Source organism: Equus quagga, chromosome 1 (assembly GCF_021613505.1).
Source record: "Equus quagga isolate Etosha38 chromosome 1, UCLA_HA_Equagga_1.0, whole genome shotgun sequence".
Classification (NCBI taxonomy): Eukaryota; Metazoa; Chordata; class Mammalia; order Perissodactyla; family Equidae; genus Equus; species Equus quagga.
Genome location: NC_060267.1, coordinates 78,675,888 through 78,698,641, shown reverse-complemented (window position 1 = coordinate 78,698,641; position 22,754 = coordinate 78,675,888). Strand labels below are relative to the sequence as shown.

The 22,754-nt window shown below is 40.2% G+C and overlaps 1 protein-coding gene across 4 annotated transcripts in view; it reads left to right on the top strand.

Annotated features, from left to right (window-relative positions):
* The window catches only part of ASTN2 (astrotactin 2), an 826,144-nt gene that overhangs the window by 681,080 nt on the left and 122,310 nt on the right, over positions 1-22,754 (top strand). Inside the window, exon 20 of one of the 4 annotated variants that reach the window (XM_046684672.1) lies at positions 10,525-11,685. The exons of the other annotated variants lie outside the window; for them this stretch is intronic. Within the exon in view, the coding sequence (XP_046540628.1) occupies positions 10,525-10,529 (5 nt within the window). The 3' untranslated portion in view covers positions 10,530-11,685. Of the gene's footprint in view, positions 1-10,524; positions 11,686-22,754 lie in introns of those variants that run through there. 4 annotated transcript variants of the gene reach the window in all.

Here is a 22,754-nt window from a genome sequence, read left to right as displayed (position 1 = left end):
GGGTGTTTGCCTGGAGCCTGGGTTCACGGGGGCTGATTGGGAGCTTGGGCGACAGGGGCCATTTGGGGCCATGGAAGTTGTCAGGCACCAGGAGGGTTTGGGAGCCTGGGTTTGTGGGAGCCCACCCATAGCCTGGTGCCTTGGAAGCTGCTGGCGCCACAAGAGCTGCTAGGCCCCTGGAGCCAGCAGCTTCTAGGGTGAGCTAGGCGCCTGGGTTAACAGGAGCTTGCTGGGAGCCACCTACAGCCATGGAAGTCAGCCTGGTGCTGAGTCTGGACAGCTCTGGCGTCCATAGTGAAGTCAGGTGCTCATTTCTCTCTCCCTCCACAGGGAGGATTTCTCTCTCTGTGTTGGGCTGCCCAGGCTTGGAGGAGAGATTAGGGGAATGAATCTATCTTTCCCACCCTCCTCAGTGCATCTTTTCTTGTTTTTGTGCTTTACTCAGGTGTTATAATCCCTCACCTAGGAAGCTTAGTTTTTGTGAAGGTATTTTTGTGCATGGATAGTTGTTCAAATTGATTTTTCTTGGGCGGATGGGCTGGGGGATAAGTGCTAGAAATTCCTATGTTGCCATTTTGCTAACATCAGTCTCCGAGTGATTACCAACCTTGTTTTATAGATGAAGTAAGTGAATCTCAGAGAGATGTGTGACTTTCTCAAAGCCCCACACCCAGTACCTAGTAGAGACAGGCTATACAATGAGGTCTGTCTTGCTCCCAGCACAGTGCTCATTCTTCATGTAACATCATACTTAATAGTGAAAGACTGACTGCTAGTTTGCTGAGAGATTTTTGTTTTGTTTCGTTTTGTTTTAATTACAAATGGATGTTGAATTTTCTGTGTCTACTGAAGTGATCATATAGTTTATGTTTCTTGGTTTGTTGTTATGGTGAATTACATTGATGGATTTTCAAATGATAAAACAACATTGCATTCCTGGAATAAATAAATCCCACGTGGTCATGATGCATTATCTCTTTTATATATTTTTGGATTTGATGTGTTAAAATTTTGTTCAGAATTTTTGCATCTGTGTTCGTGAGGGATTTTGATCTGTAGTTTTCTTTTCTTGTAATATTTTTGTCTGTTTTGCTATCTGGGTAATTCTGACCTCACAAAATGAATTGCAAAATATTTCCTCCTTTTCGGTTTTCTGAAAGAATTTGGTTAGAATTGGTACTATTTCTATCTTCATTGTTTAATAGAATTCACCAGTGAAGTGATCTGGGTTTGGAGCCTTTCTAATAAGAAGACTTTAACTACTAATTTAATTCTTTAATGTTTTCAGGGCTATTCATGTTGTCTATTACCTCTTGAGTGATCTTTAGTAGCTTGTGTGATTCAAGGAATTTGCCCATTTCATGTAAGTTATAAAATTTATTGGCAAAAAGTGGTTAATGATATTCTGTTATTATTCTTTTAATATCTATGGAATTTATAGTGGTATCACTCTCTCATTCTTGATATTGGTAATTTGTCTCATCTCTTTTTTGTCTGATCAATCTGACTAGAGGGTCATGTAATTTATTTATCTTCTTAAAGAATCAACTTTGGTTTCATCTATTTTCACTCTTGTTTTCTATTTCATTGATTTCTATTCCGATCTTTGTTATTTCGTTTCTTTGGTGTACTTTGGATTTAGTTTGCTCTTCTTTTTTTCTGGATTTTTAAGGTGGTAGCTGAGGTTATTGATTTGAATTTTTTTGTAATATAAGTAGTCCCCCTAACTGCTGCTTTAGTGGCTTACCACAGACTTTTGATAAACTGTGTTTTCATTTTCATTCAATTCAAAATACTTTCTAATTTCCTTTTCGTTTTCTTCTTTGACCCATGGGTTCTTTAGAACATGTTACTTAGTTTCTAAATATTTGGGGATTTTTCGGATATCTTTCTGTTATTGAACTTTAATTTGATTACACTTTTCAGAGAATGTACTTTTTATGGCTTTAATAATTTTACATACATTAAGACTGGTTTTATGGCTCAGAATATGATCTATCATTATTTTCAGTGTCCATTTTACAAGGATGTACATTCTTCTGTTTATGGATGGGGTGTTCTATAAATGCCAATTAGATCAAATTGGTTGGTTGTGTTGTTTGAGTCTTCTAAATCCTTTCTGATTTTCTGTCTTCTTCTTGTGTCAATACTTGAGAGAATGGTATTGTCAGAGAAACTTCTGACAATAATTGTGGATTTCTCTATTTCTCCTTATAGTTCTATCAAGTTTTACTTCCTTTATTTTGAAGCTCTGTTATTAAGTGCATAAACGTTTAAAAATGTTATACCTTCTTGATGAATTGATCCCTTATCGTTGCAAAATTGTTGTCTGTATCCCTCTTGCAATTTTTGCTTAAAATCTACTTTGTCTGCTATTAGTATAACTACCCTAGCTTTTTTCTGATTAGTGTTAGAATAGTCTATCATTTCCCATTCTTTTACTTTTATATTATTTGTGCCTCTATATTTAAAATGTGTTTCTTGTAGACTATGTATATTTAGGCCTTTTTTTCTTTTCTTATTCAATTTGACACTGTTACCTTTAAATTGAGGGTGTTTAGATCATTTATATTTAATGTGATATTGTTGTGGTTAGATTTGTTTATCATCTTGCTATTTATTTTCTATTGACCCATCTTTCTTTGTTCCCTTTCTTCTCTCTTTCTATCTTCTTTTGGATTGAGTGTTTTTATGATTCCATTTTATTTCTTTTGTTGACTTACTAGCTATAATTTTCTTTTGTTATTTTAGTGGTTACTTTAGGGTTTCCAAAAATATTTTTGCTATATCACAGTGTACCTCCAAGTGCTATTATGCCACTTCGTATACAGTATAGGAACCTTACAATAGTATACTTTTATTTCTCTCCTGCAAGCTTTTATGCTGTATTGTCATACATTCTACTTATATATGTGTTATAAGTTCCATAATTTATTATTATTTTTCCTTAAATAGTAAATTATCTTTTAAAGACATAATAAGAAAAATAATTTTATATATTTACCCATATAGTTACCATTTTTGATGCTCTTCATTCCTTCACATACATCCATATTTGCATCTGTTTCATTGTCCTTCTACTTGAAAGATGTCTTTTACTATTTCTTGTATTTCGGGTCTGTTAGTGATGAATTCTTTCTTCTTTTGCCTTTATAAGCTATTATTGCTTGGTGCAAAATTCTAGATTGACAGATTTTCCTTTCAGTAATTTAAAGATGTTGCTCCTCTGTCTTGCTTGCATTATTTACATTGAGAAATCTGCCTTTATTCTTATATTTGTCCCACTGTATGTGCATATCATTTTTTTCTCTGGCTGCTTCTAAGATTTTCTCTTTATTACTGGTTTTGAGCAATTTTATTATTTAATGTGCTTGAGGTTCATTGAGCTTCTTGGATCTGTGTGTTTGCAGTTTTATCACATCTGGGAAATTGGGCCATTGTTTTTTAAAGTATTTTTTCCTCTCTGCCCATCCTTCTTCTTCAGTGACTCCAATTACATGTGTATTTTGCCACTTGAAGTTTTCCTTCATCTCACTGGTGCTGTTTTCATTTAAAAAAATTCTTTCTTCTCTCTTTGTTTCATTTTGGATAGTTTCTAGTGCTATATCTTCAATACCTTCTGCAAAGTCTAATCATTTGTTAATTCTATTGAGTGAATTTTGCATCTCAGATATTGTAATTTTCATCTTTAGAATTTTAATTTGGGTCTTGTTATATATTACATGTCTAAACTTTTTTGACATATGGAATAGAATTATAGTAACTGTTTTAATGTCCTTGTTTGCTAATTCTAATATCTCTATCAGTTTTGGGTCAGTGTAAATGGATTGACTTTTCTCTTCATTATGAGTTGCATTTTCCTGCTTCTTTGCATGCCAGGTAATTTTTGATTGAATGCCAGACATTGTGATTTTTGCCTTGTTGGGTGCTGGATATTTTTGTATTCCTATAAGTATTTTTCAATTCTGTTCAGGGACACAGTTATGTTACTTGGAAACAGTTTGATTCTTTTGGGTCTTGCTGTTAAGATTTGTTAGGTGGAACCAGAACGGTGTTTAGTCTAGGGCTAATTATTCCCTACTACTGAGGCAAGTCCCTTCTGTGTACTCTACACAATGGCTCATGAATTATGAAATTTTCCAGTGTGACTGATAGGAACAGGCTCTATTTCTGGTCCCTATATAGGATGGGGCACTGTTCTGTTTAATCCTCTTGGGTTGATAGGTTCCTCACATACATTCCTCAGTCAGTACTCTGCTGAATGTTGAAGGGGGACCCTCTGTAGATCTCTTTAATTTTCTCTTTGTACAGCTCTCTCTTCCCCATTACTCTCTCCTATAAACTTTAATCACTTTGGTCTCCCCGGACTGAGAACTCCGTCTTCTCAATTTAGGGCATCTACCAGTCATCCCACTCTCTGCACAGTGACCTGGAAACTCTCTAAAAACAGTAAGCTGGGGAAATTTTAGTGTTTTACATCTTTCAGGATCTCTGTCCTTTGTTGCCTGATTTCCAGTTTGAAAACTTATTTTCTGTACTTTTCTTTTTTAAAAAATGTCTTAATATTTCCAGCAGTAGGATAAATAAATCTAGTTCTTGTTTCTCCATCTAGTCCAGAAATGGAAATCTAAGATTCTTCCTTGATTGTCCATGAACTAGTGCCCTGATTCAAGAGTTCCTTTTTTTGATAGAGGGAAAACTTGGTTCTTTTTAGTTACATGGTCTGGTGTCACCCCACAAAGATATTACTCCTTGTTCTTCCTGCTGCCATTTAGAAGTTTGAAGATAATGACATATCTGCCTCCATCTTTACAGGTTCCTCTAATCCTTCCTTGTGCAACTTGCCTTTCATTTTTCCCCACTATCCAATTCTTGACTTTTTTAGTGGGCAATTATCTTTAAATAAACAAAATAATGAATCTTGTGTCTTTATAATTTGGAATTCTGCCACAGTGCCTGACATACATAGATGTTCAGTGTTCACTGAATTGAATTGTATATGGGTAGGCATATACATGTCTCAATTTTTCAACTCTACATTAACTCTTTTAGTGCTGTGTGGTCTTACGGTATCTTATGTAGTCCTAGAGACTAGCTGAGTACATAGTAGGCCTTCTAAAATGTGTCATGATCCATTGATGCTATGGATGATTGGGGGTGGATATCTGAAGCAAAAACCACATCTCTTTGCTTTCATTCCACCTTTACCACATCTCAGCCACCTGGAAGGTGAACTTGGCCCAAATTTGCAGATTTCAGTTCACTTCATCAAGTTTTATCTTAGAGGATATAAGCCTAATGAGGAAGGATGGGCTTTGGAAAACCTAGTTTCTGCTTTCAGTTTCCAACACACCTCACTGAGAAATCTAGGGCCAGTCAACATCTTTTCTAGGCCTCAGTTTGCCTATCTGTGGAATGAGGAAAATAACACCTACTTTAAAATTTACTTTGAGGTTCAAATATATACAGTTCTTGGGACATAGTCGGTACTAATAAATTTTAGTTGCTTCTCATTTCCATGAATTAAAAAAAATGAAAGGGAAAATTAAATGTTAGGAAGAAAAGGTTTAAGATAAGCTTTAAGACTTGTTTTGGATAGAGAGTTAGGATTGCTCACACATTTGGCCAGGTAAGGCCAGAATAGGAAGATGTGGGCTTTCTCCTTTGATGTCACTGGATTTTTGCCGGCAGCCGAATCCAGTGCTGGAAATGTTTATTTGTCCATGAGCTCACGTGTGTGTGTGCACAGATATACATTCATATACACATTCCTTTCCCCTGTCTCTCACACACATGCATCCATGCACACTTTATGGCTGCCATCGTTCAACACCCTTTTGACCTAGCCATTGAAATGCTCACTCTCCCTCCCTGTCTCCTTCCCCTGCCCCTCACCCCTGGGTTTGGCGCCCTCTCTGTTTCCTTCAGAGAAGCCATTGCTCTCTCACTTCTGGGACTCCATTAGGAAAGCCAAGAATAAGTAGCCTCCAGTTTCAGTTGTTATGAGCAGAAATGGGGCTTGTTATGGGGGGTGGCTGAATTCCCCACATGCTAATCTGTCATCAATATTAAAAACAGACGTCTGGTTCTCCCGCATGGCCTCATCAGAGCAATTGGCATGGGTTTCAGCCTCTTGGGCAGGGGTAGGTGCAGGAGGGGTGGGAATAAGAGGGGGCGGCTGAGGCACAAGCAGATTTAATGAATCCAAATCTGCCTTTTGACTTACAGGGAAAAAGCTGAGGAAGGGGAGTGACTTGTCTGGAGGTTATACACACGATGAGTTAGTGGTAGAGTTGGAGCTACAGTAGGGGCTCTGGTTTCTTTACCTACCCTCCCACCAAGTCCAAACATCTTTCCACCAGTCCATATTACCTCTGGTGTGCTTTGCTCTTGCCAAGAATAAACCAAGAGGCAGATGGAAATTAGGTGATATAGGGCGTTTGTGTGTCTGAGCAGGTGGGAGTCTCTAGCCACCTGATGGGAGTTGAAGGACTCTGACCTTATAGGAAATGTAGCCCCTTGGACTCATTGCCTCTTTGTCTGCTTTCCAATATGCCATCTTCTGAGAATCCCAAAGGTTCAGAGTAGAAGGACCTTAAGCATTAAATCCAGCTTCCTCAAGGTAAGGATCAGAAGAATGAAGACAAGGAGTGACCTCACCCAATGTTATAATCTCTCACCACACTCCCCTGCATTTTCTGTGGTCAACTGATGGAATTTATTTTTTAACCTTTAAAAATCAGAGACTTCTCTTTCTCTCCATGGGATTCTCAGCTTCAGCTTGTTTGGTTCAGGGCTGGAGGGCCAGCTGGCTCTGTTGACACCCATAGAGGCAGCAGACCCTCTCCACCATCCCCCTACACCTTCTCATGAAAGGCAGCAACATCTGGAGCTGTTCAGTGCCCCTTTCTGTCCTGGCATCTGGGAGCCTACTGAACCATTCCCCAGATGATTGGTACCACGCTCCCCTCCTGCCAACTCTTAACTCTTGTTTCTGTTTCCTCCTATGTTTACTTTTTCCTGACTCTCTCTCTCCTTCCTTCTTTTTTTCTCTTTCTTTCTGTCTCCTCTTGATATCCTTCCCTCTGCCTCTTCTTTTGTCTTTTTCACTTCTTGTCCCCTTCTACCTATGTCTCAGCCTATATTTTCTTGTCTTTGTCTCTCCAAGCTGGCTTGTGTATAAACTATTCATCTAGAGTCATCTAGATCTGGGTCAAGGGTAATGTCCAGAATGGTCAGAAGACGTCTCCATCCACCCCCAACCCCAATCTATATCCACTCCCTTCCTGTTTCCATTAAGTGTAATCTATGGCCAAAAACACACACTCTCCCCCTACAAACACCATCCCATCTTAGACCTTAGACTGAAGATCTTCTCAAGGGATGAGAAGAACTTATAGAAGTGAATTTGTATGGGGAATAACTCAAGGGGCAGCAAGGCCCCACTTCCTCTGGTAGCTGCGAGGATGGTGGCAGCAGCGGCTGTGACAGAGCAATTACATTGGAATTGTTTATGAAATATTGTCGACATTACTCATAGCTCCTCAAGCAATGCAGGCCACGGCTGAGCCATACCCTTTGTCTGAGAAGCTAGAGGGGCCCTCACTCGCCTGTTGTCTGCCTGCCCTGGACCAGCTTGAGGGAGGTGATGTCATGGAGACTGGGCCCCACTCCCTCAGCTAGCATGGAGGGGGAGGGTGGCAGTGAAGGAAATATGTTTTACAGGGTGAGGTACAATCCAACATGACTGCAAACATCTGGAACTGATATTAGGTCCTCAGAAAATGTTTCTGTCACTCCAGCTACTCTTTGAGTGAGAAGTTTCTAAAGTCAAGGACCTCCAAAGGGAAAAGGTCCTTGGAGGGTCTTAATTCTCTCCATCCCCCCATGCCACCCAGCCTGCCTTCTGTATCACAGAGTTTTTTACAGTTCACAAAGCAGACTTGTTCATCCCATAAATGTATATTGAGGTATTACTATGGACCAGACACTGTAAAACATATCATGGGCATGGAATAGTAACAAGACAGGCACAATTCCTGCCCTCTTGGAGCATATAGTCTACTAGGAAAGAGACACACTTAGCAAGAAATTACCCTATAGCATGATAGGTGTTAAGATAATTCAGATGCTGTAAAAGCACAGAATACAGGCTTCTAACTCAGTCAAGTGGAGATAGTAAAGGCTATCTAGAGGAAATGAGACAATTATTTGAGATTCTAGTTCCAGTAATTAATCATACTGATCAAACCATCATACTCAAGACTACCGGTACCCCATGTGGAGCTCACCCTCTGGCTGAAAAGACTGTTCTTCAGATCTCACTTCCTCCCTGCTATCATCTGTTGTCTTACTCAACCTTAGTAGCAGCCGCCCATTGTAGATGCCAAGAGAAGAAAAGTTACCTTTCCCTCTGCACTCCTCAGAACCTCCTTCTAATCCTGGCAAGAATTATCATAGGGAGGTGCCTATCTTCCATCAGAACACTTTGTCAGGACTAAATCCATCCTGCCTTATGTCCATGAAACTCAGTCATTCCCAAAAGGTAAAGTCAAATGGAATCCAGTATTCACCTTCTTTCCTTACCTGAAACTGATTCTCTAAGTATTTAAGCTGCTGGTTTGGAGCTTTCTCTCCATCTGTGCTCTTGTCATCACAATAGACGAGTTCAGTTCCTCCTGGATGCCCTGTCCAACAATCTAGTCTCTCACTTCCTTCGCCTGCTTGTCTCCACTGAGCTTTCCTCCATTCTGTATTGGCCACCCTCTCTTAGGTCACATCCTGAAGTTTGTCCTCACATTTTCCCATCAAAAATCATTAGTTCCAACGTCTCACTCTCTGATCATAATCTTTTATCCTGTCAGTTTTTTTGATCTCCCACTACTACCATGCCTGTCTTTTAATTCAACAGGATTTCCTGTCCATTAGTATCACTACTCTATGTCTATCTATCAGTTCCAACTTTTCTTTAGTCATTTCCCTATCCATGTGCAGTAAACTGAATGTTTTTGTCCCCCCAAAATCCATGTTAAAATACTAACCCCCAAGGTGATGGTATTAAGAGGCAGGGCGCTTGGGCAGTGATTAGGTCAAAAGCATTTGCAATTTGATGTCTCGCAAGCAATTCAAACTCAATGCATCTAAAACTAAACTTGTTACCATCTCCCCACAAATGTGTCCCGCTCCAAGTGTTCATTTACTCACTCTATAACTGATACCACTATAAATTCAGTTCCTTGAACAAAACCCCAAGACTTAATTCTTCTCTCTTGTTCATCCTAATATTCAGTTCATAACCAAGTTATTTTGCTTTAATGTCTATAATCTCTTTTTTCCAGCTTTATTGAGATATAATTGACATATAATATTATCTCTTAGATCTACTTCTTTCTATTCTCATTGCCTGATCTCAGCCACCTATCATCTCTTGCTATCACCTTCTAATTAGTCTTCATATTAGCCACCTTTTATCCCTTTCAGTTCTCAATTCTAAATCCCAGGTTGCCAGTAGTCTCCAAATACAACTTTTGACCATATCCAGTGCGTAGCACAGTGTCTGGCATACCATGGACACTCAATAAATCTTTGATGAATAGATAATCTGATTTATAAGTATCACTCTACTGATTTAAACTTTTTAAGAGCTTTCTGTAACTCTTCTAATTGAATTTAAAAATTTTTGATATGGCCCACAAGATTATGAATAATTGCTCTTGCTTACTTCCCCAGTCTTCTCTCTGCTCTTGATACCACAAGTTATCTTTCCCATTTGGATCTATATACTCAAGTCTCAGCTTAAATGCCACTTATCTGAATCCTTACATTATATTTGGCCCCCTTATTGATTATGTGAACTTTTAGCATTGAGTACTCCCTTGGTAGCATTTCTTACAATTATAATGAATACTTTTAGATTTTGGAGGGAGAGAGGTTTAGCATTTGCCTTTTTCACTCAAATATTAGCTCCTCCAAGGTGAAGTTATATTCATCTTTTTCCTCACTCTATCCCCAGTGCCTAGTAAAATGCCAGGCATATAGTAGGCACCCAGTAAGACCTGAAATGTGAGCAGGAAGTGGTGAGATGAGTGAAAGTTGAGGGGTGGATGAGGATGGAGAGGATTCTAGGTGGAGGGAAAAGCATATGCAGTGAGTGGCTTTAAGGAATAAAAGAGTGGTGTGACTGGAGTATAAGTTTTGAGTGATGGAATTAAAAGAGAAGAGACTACAGAAAGGCTAACATTATGGCGGATGGTTTAAGATATACTAAAGAGTGAAAGTTTTATCACCTTGTCTCCTCTATGGAAGATGAATTGAAGGACCTTTGAATCCATTATCTCATTTTATCCAGAAATTAATCCTTCCAAGTAAGAGGGAATTATTATCTCCGTTTACAGATGGGGAGTTGAAGATCAGGCTTGTGAAGTTGGTAGTTGCAGTTCAAACTTCTCAGAAGAATGGGGTCAAGAATTGAATTTGGGTTTCCTGGCTGTTTAATCCACATTTCTTTCCATTTCTCATTGCCAGTGTAATGCCAGCCAGAGGCATGAAGCCCATGGATCTAGGGATCAAGAAGAACGGCTGAATGATCTTTTCTACAGAACTTCTTTGCCCTAAGAAAGGATTGTGTGTGGCATTGCAGGGTGAACTAGGCGACCACAGTCTGTAGGACTAAGGTTCAGCTTCTGTTGCCCACCTGGAGGGATGGCTAACATAGGACCAAGCAGAGGCATCAAAGAGATAGCCTGAAGGTAAAAAAAGAAGATAGGAAAAGGGGTACAGATGTAAGGTCCCTCCCTCCTCCATTGGACATGGGGAGGTGGGAGGGAAGTAGAATTTCCCTCTAAGGCATTATTGATTGGCTTTTTTAAAATCTGAATTAATTACTTCTCCACTAGACCTCATCTCTGTCCTTGTTTTCTTCTCTACTAAGGCCACTCTAGATACTTCCAATAGAACTTCCTCACCAGGCTCTCCTTCCTCTAGTCTTGCCCCTAAAATCCATTTTCCTCTTGCTGCCAGAGTCTTATCTGTCTATACCAGTGTTTCCCAAAGCATATTCTCCATATGTGAATGCATTAACGAAGAAAATCAGAACTAAACATCAATACTTCTCAACATTGTTGTGAGCAACAAATGGAATGATACATGATGTATGTGAGATGCCTGGTGCAGAGAGATATACAGTAATCACTCATCCTTTGTCCTTACTATCCTCTTTGAAATATACACAATGCTCTTACTTATCTGAAATAATTGGCCTTAAACTGGAGGTAGCAACCCAGTGGTTACATAGTGCTTTTTAATATTTGATTAAGTTGCCATCATTTGAAATCTGGACGATTTTTACATGAAAATCTGGATTCCTGGCTTCTGCTGAAAAAGAGTAGGTTCTGGAAACCTCGGGCTCACATTCTGACGTGGTGGCAGTAGACAGGAGAGTTGAGTAGCTGCTGCCCACTTTAGAGAATGCGTGTAAACTCTAGTTTGCCATACTCTACCCCTTCCAGGTTGTCTGACATCCACTCACTACATTAATTTGTATTATCTGCTTTGCCTCTGCAGATATTTGAATATGTCAAGTATAACGTAGGCCAGGGACAGCGAACGTCTTCTCTTGAAAGTTTTGTATTCACCATGCCTTGGAATATTTTTGCCTATTGTTTGCCTGTAACATGGGCAAGGGGGTTTGAGCTGACTACCGAATAATAAAAGAAATGTCTTGTTAAAATTTCTTCCATTTTTGAATGTTTACTATGTGTCCCACGAGACTTCTAGCTCTTTGAGGGTATCTCTCCAGTGCATCACTGTATTCATTTGTTCATCCTCTCCTAGCACAGAGTGTGGTTTACGGTAGGAGCCTAATGGGTGACCACTAGAGGAGTACACTGAATGAACAAGGTAGAGATGCAGTGGTAAACTCATTTAATCCTCACAGTAATTCTATGACAAAGTTACTGTTGTTATTCTCATTTTCGCAAAAGCAGAAACTGAGGCTTGGGAGTAGCCCACTGGTGCTACTATGCTTCTAGAATCCTAAAATATCATACTTACAAGATCCTCACAGGTCAGTTAAGACAGTCTCCTCAATTCAGATGAAGAAACTGAATCCCAGAAGTCAAGGAAAATTGCCCTCAGTCTCCTGGTGAATAAGTTCAGGCTAGCACATAGGCAAGATCTCCTGGCTCCCAGCCCAGCATTTGTTCCCATGCCATATGCCTTTAGGAGTATCCAGGCTTTGATTTGTCCACCAATTCCATTTCCAGTCTTGATAAACTTCCTGCAGTTGACTTCCCTCTCCCTGAGTCATCCTGTCCTACCTCCCAAAGGAGAGATTCTGGATACATCCCTGGAGCCATCTGAGGTGAGATCAAGGAGTTGTGTTCACTGGACCCCAAACCCCCAGGGAGAACTCATTACCTTGCCTCACCTACACCAGTGGGAAAAGGTGAGGGTGGAGTACCCTGGAAAGAAAGAATTTGGTTATAAACCAACAATGAAGATGGGCTTATAAGAGAACAATTATGGGCCCTGTTGTAACTGTCCTTTAATACATAATTGACAACTTTCTCTCCAGCTCATCTTTGGAGACTGTTGACAAATTTAAAAGCGTCAGGCACAGCTGACATCAGTGATGCAGGAGAGCTTTTAAACACCTGAGAGTTCCCTGGTAGTATTCACTTCATGATCCCTAAGGGCCTTTAGAAACACAGGAAATCTTGAAGGAACCATAGAGATCACAGATAAACTTCTACTCAATCTCTCACACCCACCACTCACCTCTCACTCAATCATACAGATGAAGAATAAGATTCAAGTGACTTGACTGAGGTCATTCAAAGCTCATGAATATAATTCTGTAGGTCCTAGATGACATATCAAGAGTCCTGGAATAATTCCTGCCCTCAATACTGAGCATTCAAGTGTCAAAGGATTGGGTCATAACACCCATGGGTTTGAGTTCACTCACTTATTGTTTCAGACCCCTGGGCAGCAATCATCCTTTGGGGGGTACTCTGAGTTCTGGGGAGAATAACCTCCTAGAAAGGAGCCATTTTCAAAGGCCAGAAAAGATGGAAGCTGTATATTCTAGTAGGCAAGAAAACAAATTCCTTTATATAACCATCCTTGAGATATTTTCTTTATATTTGCAAAAAAGAACAATACAACCCAAACTCTTTCTCTTCTTGAATTGGCTTTCAGGAAGCTGGTCACTAACTTAACACATTTGAGGATGGTAACACTAGTCTTCTTTCTCATCCTCAGACACACCAAGCTGGTTACTTCCCATCTACTTCCCTCTTCCTAGAACTTTCTGCCCCTAGTTGTTCAGATTCTTAGCTCCTTCATAGCATTTGATTGCTTCGTTCCATTGCCATCTTCACTTAAAAGCCTCCCTGACCACCCAAATATAATTTTGCTTCTCTGTCACTCCTTGTCACATCCCCTCGTATTACTGCCCATCACATCACTTATCATTCTATGAAATAATCTCATTTATTTATGCTTTTGCCTATTTATTTTTGGCTATCTTGCTCTTGAATGTAAGCTCTATAAGATTGAGGACCTCAACTGTCTCATTCTATGCTACGTCCCTACTACCAAAAATACAAATTATGCTGTTTTCAGAGGTCATGAAACCAGGCAGTCAAACAACAAGTGAAGAAGCAGAAAGATATCCAATACAGAGAGAGTCACAGCAAGAATGAAACAAGAGGAGATGCATTTGCTAAGCACCTATGCCATACCAGGAACTTCGTAAACATTATAGAAAGTGCAAGCTAATTAAAGAGAAAGGGAAGAGAACCAGCATTTATTGAGCATTTATATACCAGGTGCTTCTGTATAATATTTAATCATCAGAATTATTCTGAAAAGTAGCTATTATTATTTTACTTCACAGATGGGAAAACTAAGCTTCAGAGGGAGAGAGTCGCTTGCTAGGAGCATATCATTATTAAATGACAGTGGTAGGGTTTGAACCCAATTCTTTCTCACTCAGAAGTCCATGCTCTTTATCCCTACTCTTGATACCTTCTAAGGAATCTTTGAAAGAGGAATAATTAAAAAAACCTTTTAATGAAAGGAAGGAGAGAAGTATATAATGAAAAAGTTATAAACTTTCGGGGGATGTGTTTTTGATTGGGAGTGTGGAGGAGGGGGCTGGGCATTGTTTTCAAGGCAGAAATAATGGGGAAACTTAAGCTCTGAGCCACTTGGGTCATATCCTGGGCCAGGGACTACAAGTCTCCATGTTTCATGCATTGGGTACAGATGCGCTGTCATCATGTGCATGATGAATCACACCTTAGGAAGTTCAGATCTGGCTATTCTGCAGCAGCTGAGCTTCTTAGGGGAGTTCTGGGCCTGCAGCATAAGGAGACAAAGGGTATTGAAACTGAGATTCAATGAGTACGCACAACTGGCTGAACTTAAAGTGACAGAGGAAAATCAAATGTGAGACTGGATTCCCCTAATGTTTCTCACCTAGAATTAGCTACATGGACAACTGTCTCAATGATTATGTAGTTTATAAGTGGGGCTTTTCTCTACGCTCTAAGTTGATACTGGTGGCTCATATTTTTTTAAATTCATTTCTAGCTGACAAACAATTATGGACTATCTGCTGTGTGCCAGAGTTGGTTCCAGGCACTGGGGAAATGCTAGAGACAGTGAGTTGAATTACCTAACTATAATTCATAGTAGAGGACATACGTTCGTTCTGTTTTTTGTTTTGTTTTGTTTTTCATTTTGATTAAACTAAAAACAGAGCCTGAGAAAGGATTGGAAACATGTAGTTTACTTGGTAGGTACTCATAGGCAACAGTTGTGAGGGAGCTTGGTTGGTGACACCAGAAGGAGAGAAAGCCAATACAGGGGTGTGTTCAGAAGGTTATTATTGAGATAATGGGGGCTTGATTTCACTGTCATCTCGAGAGGGAGACAAATGCCTCCAAGAATTGTTATCTGAGGATGCAAATCTGGAATGTGTCTGGGGTGGCTCCCTACCTGTGGTGTTTGAAGATTGCTGTTCCTTACACTTCTGGGCTGTGCTTGCCCAGTTGAGCTGAGAGCTCCCATAGCATCAGGGAAGGCCTCAGAGCAGAAAGCAAAAAGACACACCTGGCATGTGCTCAAGGTGGAAGTTATTGGAGCAGCACAAGGTGAGTCTGAGCTCACACTGGAACCATCCACTGCAATTGAGGCTGAAATCAGAGACTAGGGATGTGCAGTGACCCTGAGGATTCTCTTAACTAATCGTTCAGAAAATGAGTATATTGAAAAACTACACAGGCTTAGCATATTGCTGTGTTCTTGGAAATCGATGGAGAACATGATAAATACTATCCCTTCTTTTTGGAAGCACTTAATCTGGGGAAAGAAAAATAAAAAATAGACAACTACGTGATAACATAAATGTAGTAAAAATGAAATATAACTAAATAGGTACAAAAACTTAGAATGGAAGAAAGATTAGTTTGGATTGGGGAACTGGTTATCAAGGAGGCCTTTGTGAAGAAAGTGGCCTGTGACATCAGCCTGGAAGGATGAGAAGAGTTTTAATAGTAGAAATGAGTAAGACGAAATTCGGACAGAAGAAAGAGAATAAATCAAAAAAACCCATGAAGATAGAAAAGAAAGGTGCCTTGAGGAACATGGCACGGGAGAGACTGGAGTTTTTGGTCAAGAGGAAGATTGTCTTAAAGACCAGGCTAAGATATTTGGACTCTATTCTCTGGGCTATGGAGAGTGATGGAAGGTGTTTATGGGCCTAAGTTGTGGTTAGAATACACCTTCTCATTCTTGAGCAAGAATGACTAGGTGCAGGTGAGGTATCATGGGTAGGTGTAATGTAGAATGAGCCCTGCCAGTCTTGGCTTACATAGGATCTTGGCAACAGAACAGAGACTAATTTGGACAAGTGGGATCAAGGTAAAGACACAAAGAGATTAGTTTCCTCCAGACAGTCTTTGCCTTTGACGTCCACATGGAGAATGGCATTAGCATTCTGTTCCACCAACCAGGGCAGTTTGATAATTTTTATTAACGTGTGGCCCAGTGAGTTTCCTCAGCCTTCATCCATCAAACGCTGCATCGTGCCTTCAACAGCGGCCCACACCCAGTGCCTCGGAAGCCCATATATCATGCCTCGAGGCAGGGAAGCAGTTTCCCTTTTATCTCCCCTGCAAAAGCACAGATGTTTGGAATGTCAGTAAATGTACCCAGCCTTCTCTGGGTTCAGGCACAGCTTCTCCCTGGATGACCTCTTTGGAATCCTCATTCTCAATGCATTCCGGGCAGACAAGCTCTCTTTTTGTTTCTTTAGAGCTGCTTCTGCCTCAGTCTTCCAACTCATGTGTCATGGGCAACACATTTGTGTGGCCACATCTGCCTTGTCTCAGCTGCTGAGGCCATTCACAAGGCAGATATTAATCAGCATTTGAAAAATTTTATAACTTGATATCCCAATGCATGGTTTATCGTTAGACTTCACCCACATCTCCCCTCTATCATCTGAAGAAGGAAAGTGATGTGAATGGCTGATTTGCAAGAGACTTGATCTGACCTTGAGTCCCTGTGTGATGTTGGGACTCTCCTGTATGGGCCTCCTTTTCCCTGTCTCTGAAATGTAGTGGTTGAAACTGATCACCTCTGAGCCTTCTCTATCTTTAAGGTTTTATGATTTCAAGCCTCTGGAGTATTAAATGCATATACTACATTCTCTTCTTTCGTTCATTTTTGGCAGACTACCTTCATTTTTTGAAATTTCTATGTGTAGGGAAGGAAAACATTTCTTCTACCTGCTCTGAGTCCTTCTGGCCAGACAACGAATTAAATTCACGAGACAGAATAACAGGAGAAGATTAAACAAAGCTTTATAACATGTATACATGGGAGAGGCTCAGGCAAACTGAGCAACTTGCCAAAATGGCGGAAGCTCTCCCCTTAAATTCCACCCTCAGCTAAAGACAAAGGAGGATGTTAGACGTGGGGGAGGGGGGGGAGTCAGTTATGGGGGATTACCAGAAAAGCACAGTAAATAAGAGTAAGATTATTATGCAGATTTAAGTCCTTGCCTTCTGCATTGATGAGAGTTGCTAGAGATAAGGTCATCCCCTCTTCTTCCTGGTACAGAGAGGAGGACACCTTTACAGATGGAGATTTCCTTTACAGATGTAACTATCTCTTAACAAAGGGTAACTTCTACATCTTAGAGTTTCTCTCAATTCTGGAGTTTTTAAAAGTAACCAGCCCAAAATAATCCTCATGCCAAAGAGACATATCTTGGGGTGGCCAATTCCAGTCCCCCACATATGGAAATGTAACAGTCATACACAAAAGTACGCTAATCATAAGTGTACATCTTGGTGAATTTTCACAAAGTGAACACAGCCCAGTGACCAGTACCCAGATCAAGAAACAGAACATTGCCAGGCTCCCAGAAGCCCACCTTGTCCTCCCATTCAGGCATAGCCCCTTCCTCAAGGATAGATCACTATCCTGAGTTCTATTAATATAGATTAATTTTGCATGTTTTCAAGCTATATGTAAAAAAAAAAATCATACAATATGCATTCTCTTGTGTCTGGGTTCTTTTGCTTACCATATTGTGCGATTCATTCATATTATTAGATAGAGTTGTTTATTTAGTTATTATTATTATTATTTCTCTTGTTCTTGAAGGAAGCTGCCATTTAAAAAGCTGGTAGCAGTTTTTATATCTAGAGACAACAAGTTAGCTTGAAGCTGAGCTTTCTTGTCCAAGAAAGTTCTCGTGAATAGCCTCTCTTAGATATATGAAGGTAAGGCCAGTATGTAACCATTGGTTACTCTGGAGGAAGGATTTAATGGGGACATTTTGTGGCCTAGAAAAGGCTACCCTCTCAATGACATTTGGTATATAGAGCTCAAGGGGAGCACCTATGAAAATTTGAGTTTAAATCAAGAAGCAGCTGGAAACAAATGGGTGGAAGATCCTGATTGCCTTCCCTTGTGAAGCATAGAACCTCTCAGGTAGGTTACGATTGGCCCTTCATGTAGAGGAACTCAACAGGAAGGAGGAAGAAGTCAGATTGGTGTATCAGGCTCAAAGCCACACTATGCACAGCCACCTTGGCACAGTAGGCATGACCTGTGAATGAGGAGTGAGACATAATCTAAAGAGTTGCAAACTAGGGAGCCCAAGCCTAAGCCTGTTGTGGATGAGGGAGTGGGATTGTCCTCCCTTGGAGAATCACTGTGGTCCATGTAAGGCAGCTTTCTAATGGCGCCTCTTCCACCGTGATCTGGCACAGAACCGTATAGAACTCCTGTTTTCCAAAGTGACATCATGTGGCAGTGGTAGGAATTATAGGCAAAAAAGGAAGGAAGACCCATGGAGACCTGATGTTATTCTCCCTTCTCTCTCCACAAGGCAAGGGAAGCCTTGACTTAGAAAACCTCTAAAATTATTTTACAACCCAAAGGGAGGTTAGCTTCAAGAGAGACCCTGGATTTTTCAGCAATGTGTGCTTGTGGAGCTAAGAGAGCAAATATTCCAAACATTAAAAGAAGTGTTTGTAGTCTAAGTTAATGCAGTTGTCTATATATCATTCATTCATTCATTCATTCTACCCATTCAACAATTATTTATTGAGTTTCTGTTAACTATATATTCAACACGCTTGGCACTTTTAGAAGTAATACATCTTTGACTGCAATCTGTTCCTCCCTTCAGCATTCTTTCATTCCTCTTGTCTTTCTTAATGTAACTGGTATGTTGACTTATGGTTACAAGGCTCCTTGTGGCTGTAACCCTTTCAATATGGTTGATGATGCAGCATTTAGTGGGGAGAGTTATCGTTCTGGGACATATTAAACACTGAGTGGATATTTGCTAATTACTGGGATCATTTTAATCACTGTAGAATTATATGACCTTCCCCTATAGTCACCTCCTCAAATCAATTCTCTAGACCCTAGTTTTCCCCCTGAATGAAAAAGAAAGTTCTTATACCAATTCATGTGTAAGTTCTCTTATAGGTCTGTGTTTCCTAAGTCCTTTAGGGATAATCTCTTCTCCTTTATTTATCTTGCCTAAGTCTCTATGACATGAGTTAGCCACCCATGTAAACATGGAGAACCCAGTCATTTTGCAAAAACATTGAGGTATAAACTATGTGCTTAAGATCTTTGCATTTTCTTGTATGTAAATGATACTCCTCAATTAAAAAAAATCACTGTGAGATGTCAAAGAAACCTACCATTTATTGAGCCTTTTGGCATAAAATATTCAACAGTGATAATGAAGTGGGAAGTGGATCATCCCAGTTTATTGATGAAGACGCTAATATTCTGACATGCTAAGTAACATCTCAGGTCAAGTGGTATCCAGTTTTAACCCATTGTTGATCCAAAGTTTACTGCAATTATAATTAGCTCTACCTTCTCCATGAAGTCTTTCCTGATTCCCACTCCAGCAAACCATTACAATTCTTGGTTCTGAGATATCTTTGCTCCAGAAACCCTGGCGTAGACACCATTTCATCTGTTGCCAGTGCCCCCACTGTCTCTACTCGATGAATAAACAGAGACTTTCAGTTCCCAAGGTTGTCATTGGCCCTATTTTATAAGTCCTAAATTTGCTGCTGAAGTGTTTTACAAGATACAACCAGACAAAAGCAAGTCTTTGAACAGAAGGTCACAGCTTTGGAAGGGCCTTTTTGGGTTTTAACACTAATACTGGGCATTAAATTCATCTTAAGCAGAGCTGAATTTTCCCTCTGGATTAGAGGGATGGGTTTTCAATGACCAGTGTTATTTGGGATCCTGGAAAGCAGAGGGTGGATATTTTTGGCACGGTTTATGTCCAGTGCCTCATTCTTCAGTTGACTCAGGTTTCTGGGTGGAGTTTCAGTTTTGTAGTAAGACTCTGGACCTAGGACAACAGTCTGGCCAATTTCCCCTCAGGTCGCTCTAAATGACAAGAAAAAATACTCCTATCCTTTTCACAGGGCAGAGATGGAAATGAGACCTTCAGGTTCTTGTCTACATGGAAGTACAATCACTTTAAGACTGCAAGAATAAGAGGGAGATGCTAGAATGCTTCTCTAAAAGGGTCTTGGCATAGAAATGAGCATCTCCTGCCTTTGTGTAATGCTTTCTACTTCATAAAACCCTTTTCATATGCTGCCTCATCAATTGCTTACAATAGTCCCATAATGTGGAGTATCCTTGGACTCATATGAAAATGGAGACTCAGAGAAGGAAAATGATTTAACCAAGGACTTCTAGCTAGTAAGAAGTTCAGGAGTACTGAGGACTTCTGCTCTTACTGCCAACCAGCTCCCCTACAAGGACTTGGAGTTATCACAGTCAATCCTTTGAGCATCTCCTAAATGCTTCTATCATCATCCCTACTATATGAATGGGAAAACTGAAACCTGGTGATGGTGATGTGGGTGGCCCAAAATTAATTACATGGATCAATCCCCAGTGGAAGTTTTCCTAGATTATCTAAACTTGAATCCATACCAAGGTCTCTCTTAATTACTCTCCATGTGGAAAGAATAGTTCCTCCAAAGCTGGCCTGAGATCTGGATTTTCTGTATGGCTTTTTAACATGGCCAGTTGATTTTAGAAAAGCAGGTTTTACCAGCTATTAATTGGTGGCTTCTAGTAGACAAGCATTGCTGATAAATTAGCAGAATCTTTAACTTGAGAACATGGCTCCTTTATAAAGAAAAAGTTTCTGTCAAGATTTTATCTATAAAGGTCTCATTCTTGAAATCAGTCATTAATTAGCCAAAGTCCAAAGATCTTCTCAGAGTGATCACTGCCATTTACCTCATATATCTTTATGCTAGACACTGTGCTAGGGACATCAAATAACTTTCTCAAATCCTTACAGCAATTCCATGAGCTACAAATTGTTATGTCCTTTTTAAAGGAGAGAAAACTGGTGCTCTGTCAGATGGAATCACTTGTCCAGTGCAAAAATGGGATTTGACCAATGTCTGTCAGAGTCCCTGTCCTTTTTGGTATACCAAACTGTCTTTCAGTTACTGCACCATCGACCTTACATGTTGGAAGGAACTTTAGATGTTTTGCAAGTCAGCTTCCTATCAGCTTCCATTTTAAGGATGTGCAAATTAAGGCCCAGAGAAGGAAAAAGATTATTCATTAAGAGGAATTTTCCCATACTCTGCATTGGCCTAGTCAAGTAGGTTTTGGAGACTGGGTACTGTCTTCTAGGATTCTCTGGGTCCTGGGTATAAAGCTCTTCATTGATACCAGGCCAGTCATCCAGGGAGGAATTGGCATGCACCTCGAGATTACCTACGGATTCAGGGCAAGGGGAGAGGAGCCATCATCACCCTCATGGCTCTCCTAAACCCAGGACCTTGCCTTCAGCAGTGTTTTGGGGACTGGATCATTGAAATTTAGAGGGCCACGTCACTCACATTTCCTTGGAAAATTTCCTGTAATGAATGACCCACCCATTCTCTCCCTGCTCCTCTCCTTCTTCCTGAGTGAGACATAATCCTAGCAACTGGGTTATGTCACATTTCACTTTGTTTGGAAAGGATAAAATTTTCCCTCCTCTTAATTGAGTGATTGAGCCTTTGTGAGCTCACAGATCTAATCTCGAGATGCGGGTGGGTTAAAGCTGGTTATGGAGACATAATAGGAAATAGCGTTTAGAGAGTTTGGGTTAGAGGGAATGATTAGATCTTTTTCTCAGTCAGAGGCCTTGTTTGGGGGCAGGGTAGGGTTTCTTCCATGCAGATGGGCTCCTGCAGCTCTGAAACAGCCACTCAATGACTCTCTCTGAGATAAACGCAGGTATAGCAGAGGCTGGGGAGATGGTGTCTGCCTCCAGTTATGCACTCTCTCTCTCCTGAGCCCCTATCTTCCTAGCCATTTCAGACTGGAGGTTTATGAACGGGCGTGGTATAACAGGAATTCTGGACATCAGACTCTTTGGTTCTGACTTCAGTTAAGCTACCAACTTTCTCTGCAGCCTTTGGAAAGTCGCTTCTCCTTTCAGGCTCTGTTTCCCCATCTGGAAAAAAAAGGGTAATATTCTACATCTGCCACAGTCTCTTTTTGAATTAAGGTTTTAAGGATCATTAAGGATGAGTCAATGTAACCAATGCATGTTCTGAATGTCAAGAGTGTGCCAAGTACTGGGCTAAGTTCTGGGAATTCATTGGTGAACATGAATAGTCAAGAACTCTGCCTTCTTGAAATTTAGAGTTGACTGGGGAGATAGACAATAAGCAGTTGACTTTAAGCACAGTGACTCCTGTGGCGGGAAGCATGACATTCTATGGTAGTGCACAGCAAGAAGTTTTAACCTATTGTTGAGAAGCTATTTTGAAATAAAATAAAATTTTATTTATGGCACCAAAAAAATCTCTCTTTGGAAGTGTGTGAATAGTAGAACAAAACACTTTACTAAAAAATCAACTGATCATCAAATGAGTCCAAGGAGAACTGTATCACTGTAGGCTTACTGGGCTGGGAACATCTGATGGGATGGGAGACCCTGCATCTGGTGAGGCTGGATCACTGAAAGATTAAGGGAACGTCTAATTCTATATTAACGTGATAATTTGATTAATATCTGTAAACTCCTGGAGAGCAGGGCCTAAGTTGTTGTCACTCAGCACTGCATTCCAATACTCTGTACGGTGTCTGGCACATGGATAATACCTAGTAAATATCGTTGAATGAATGTGAGTGAGAGGAGATGAGAAACGAGCCAGATCACA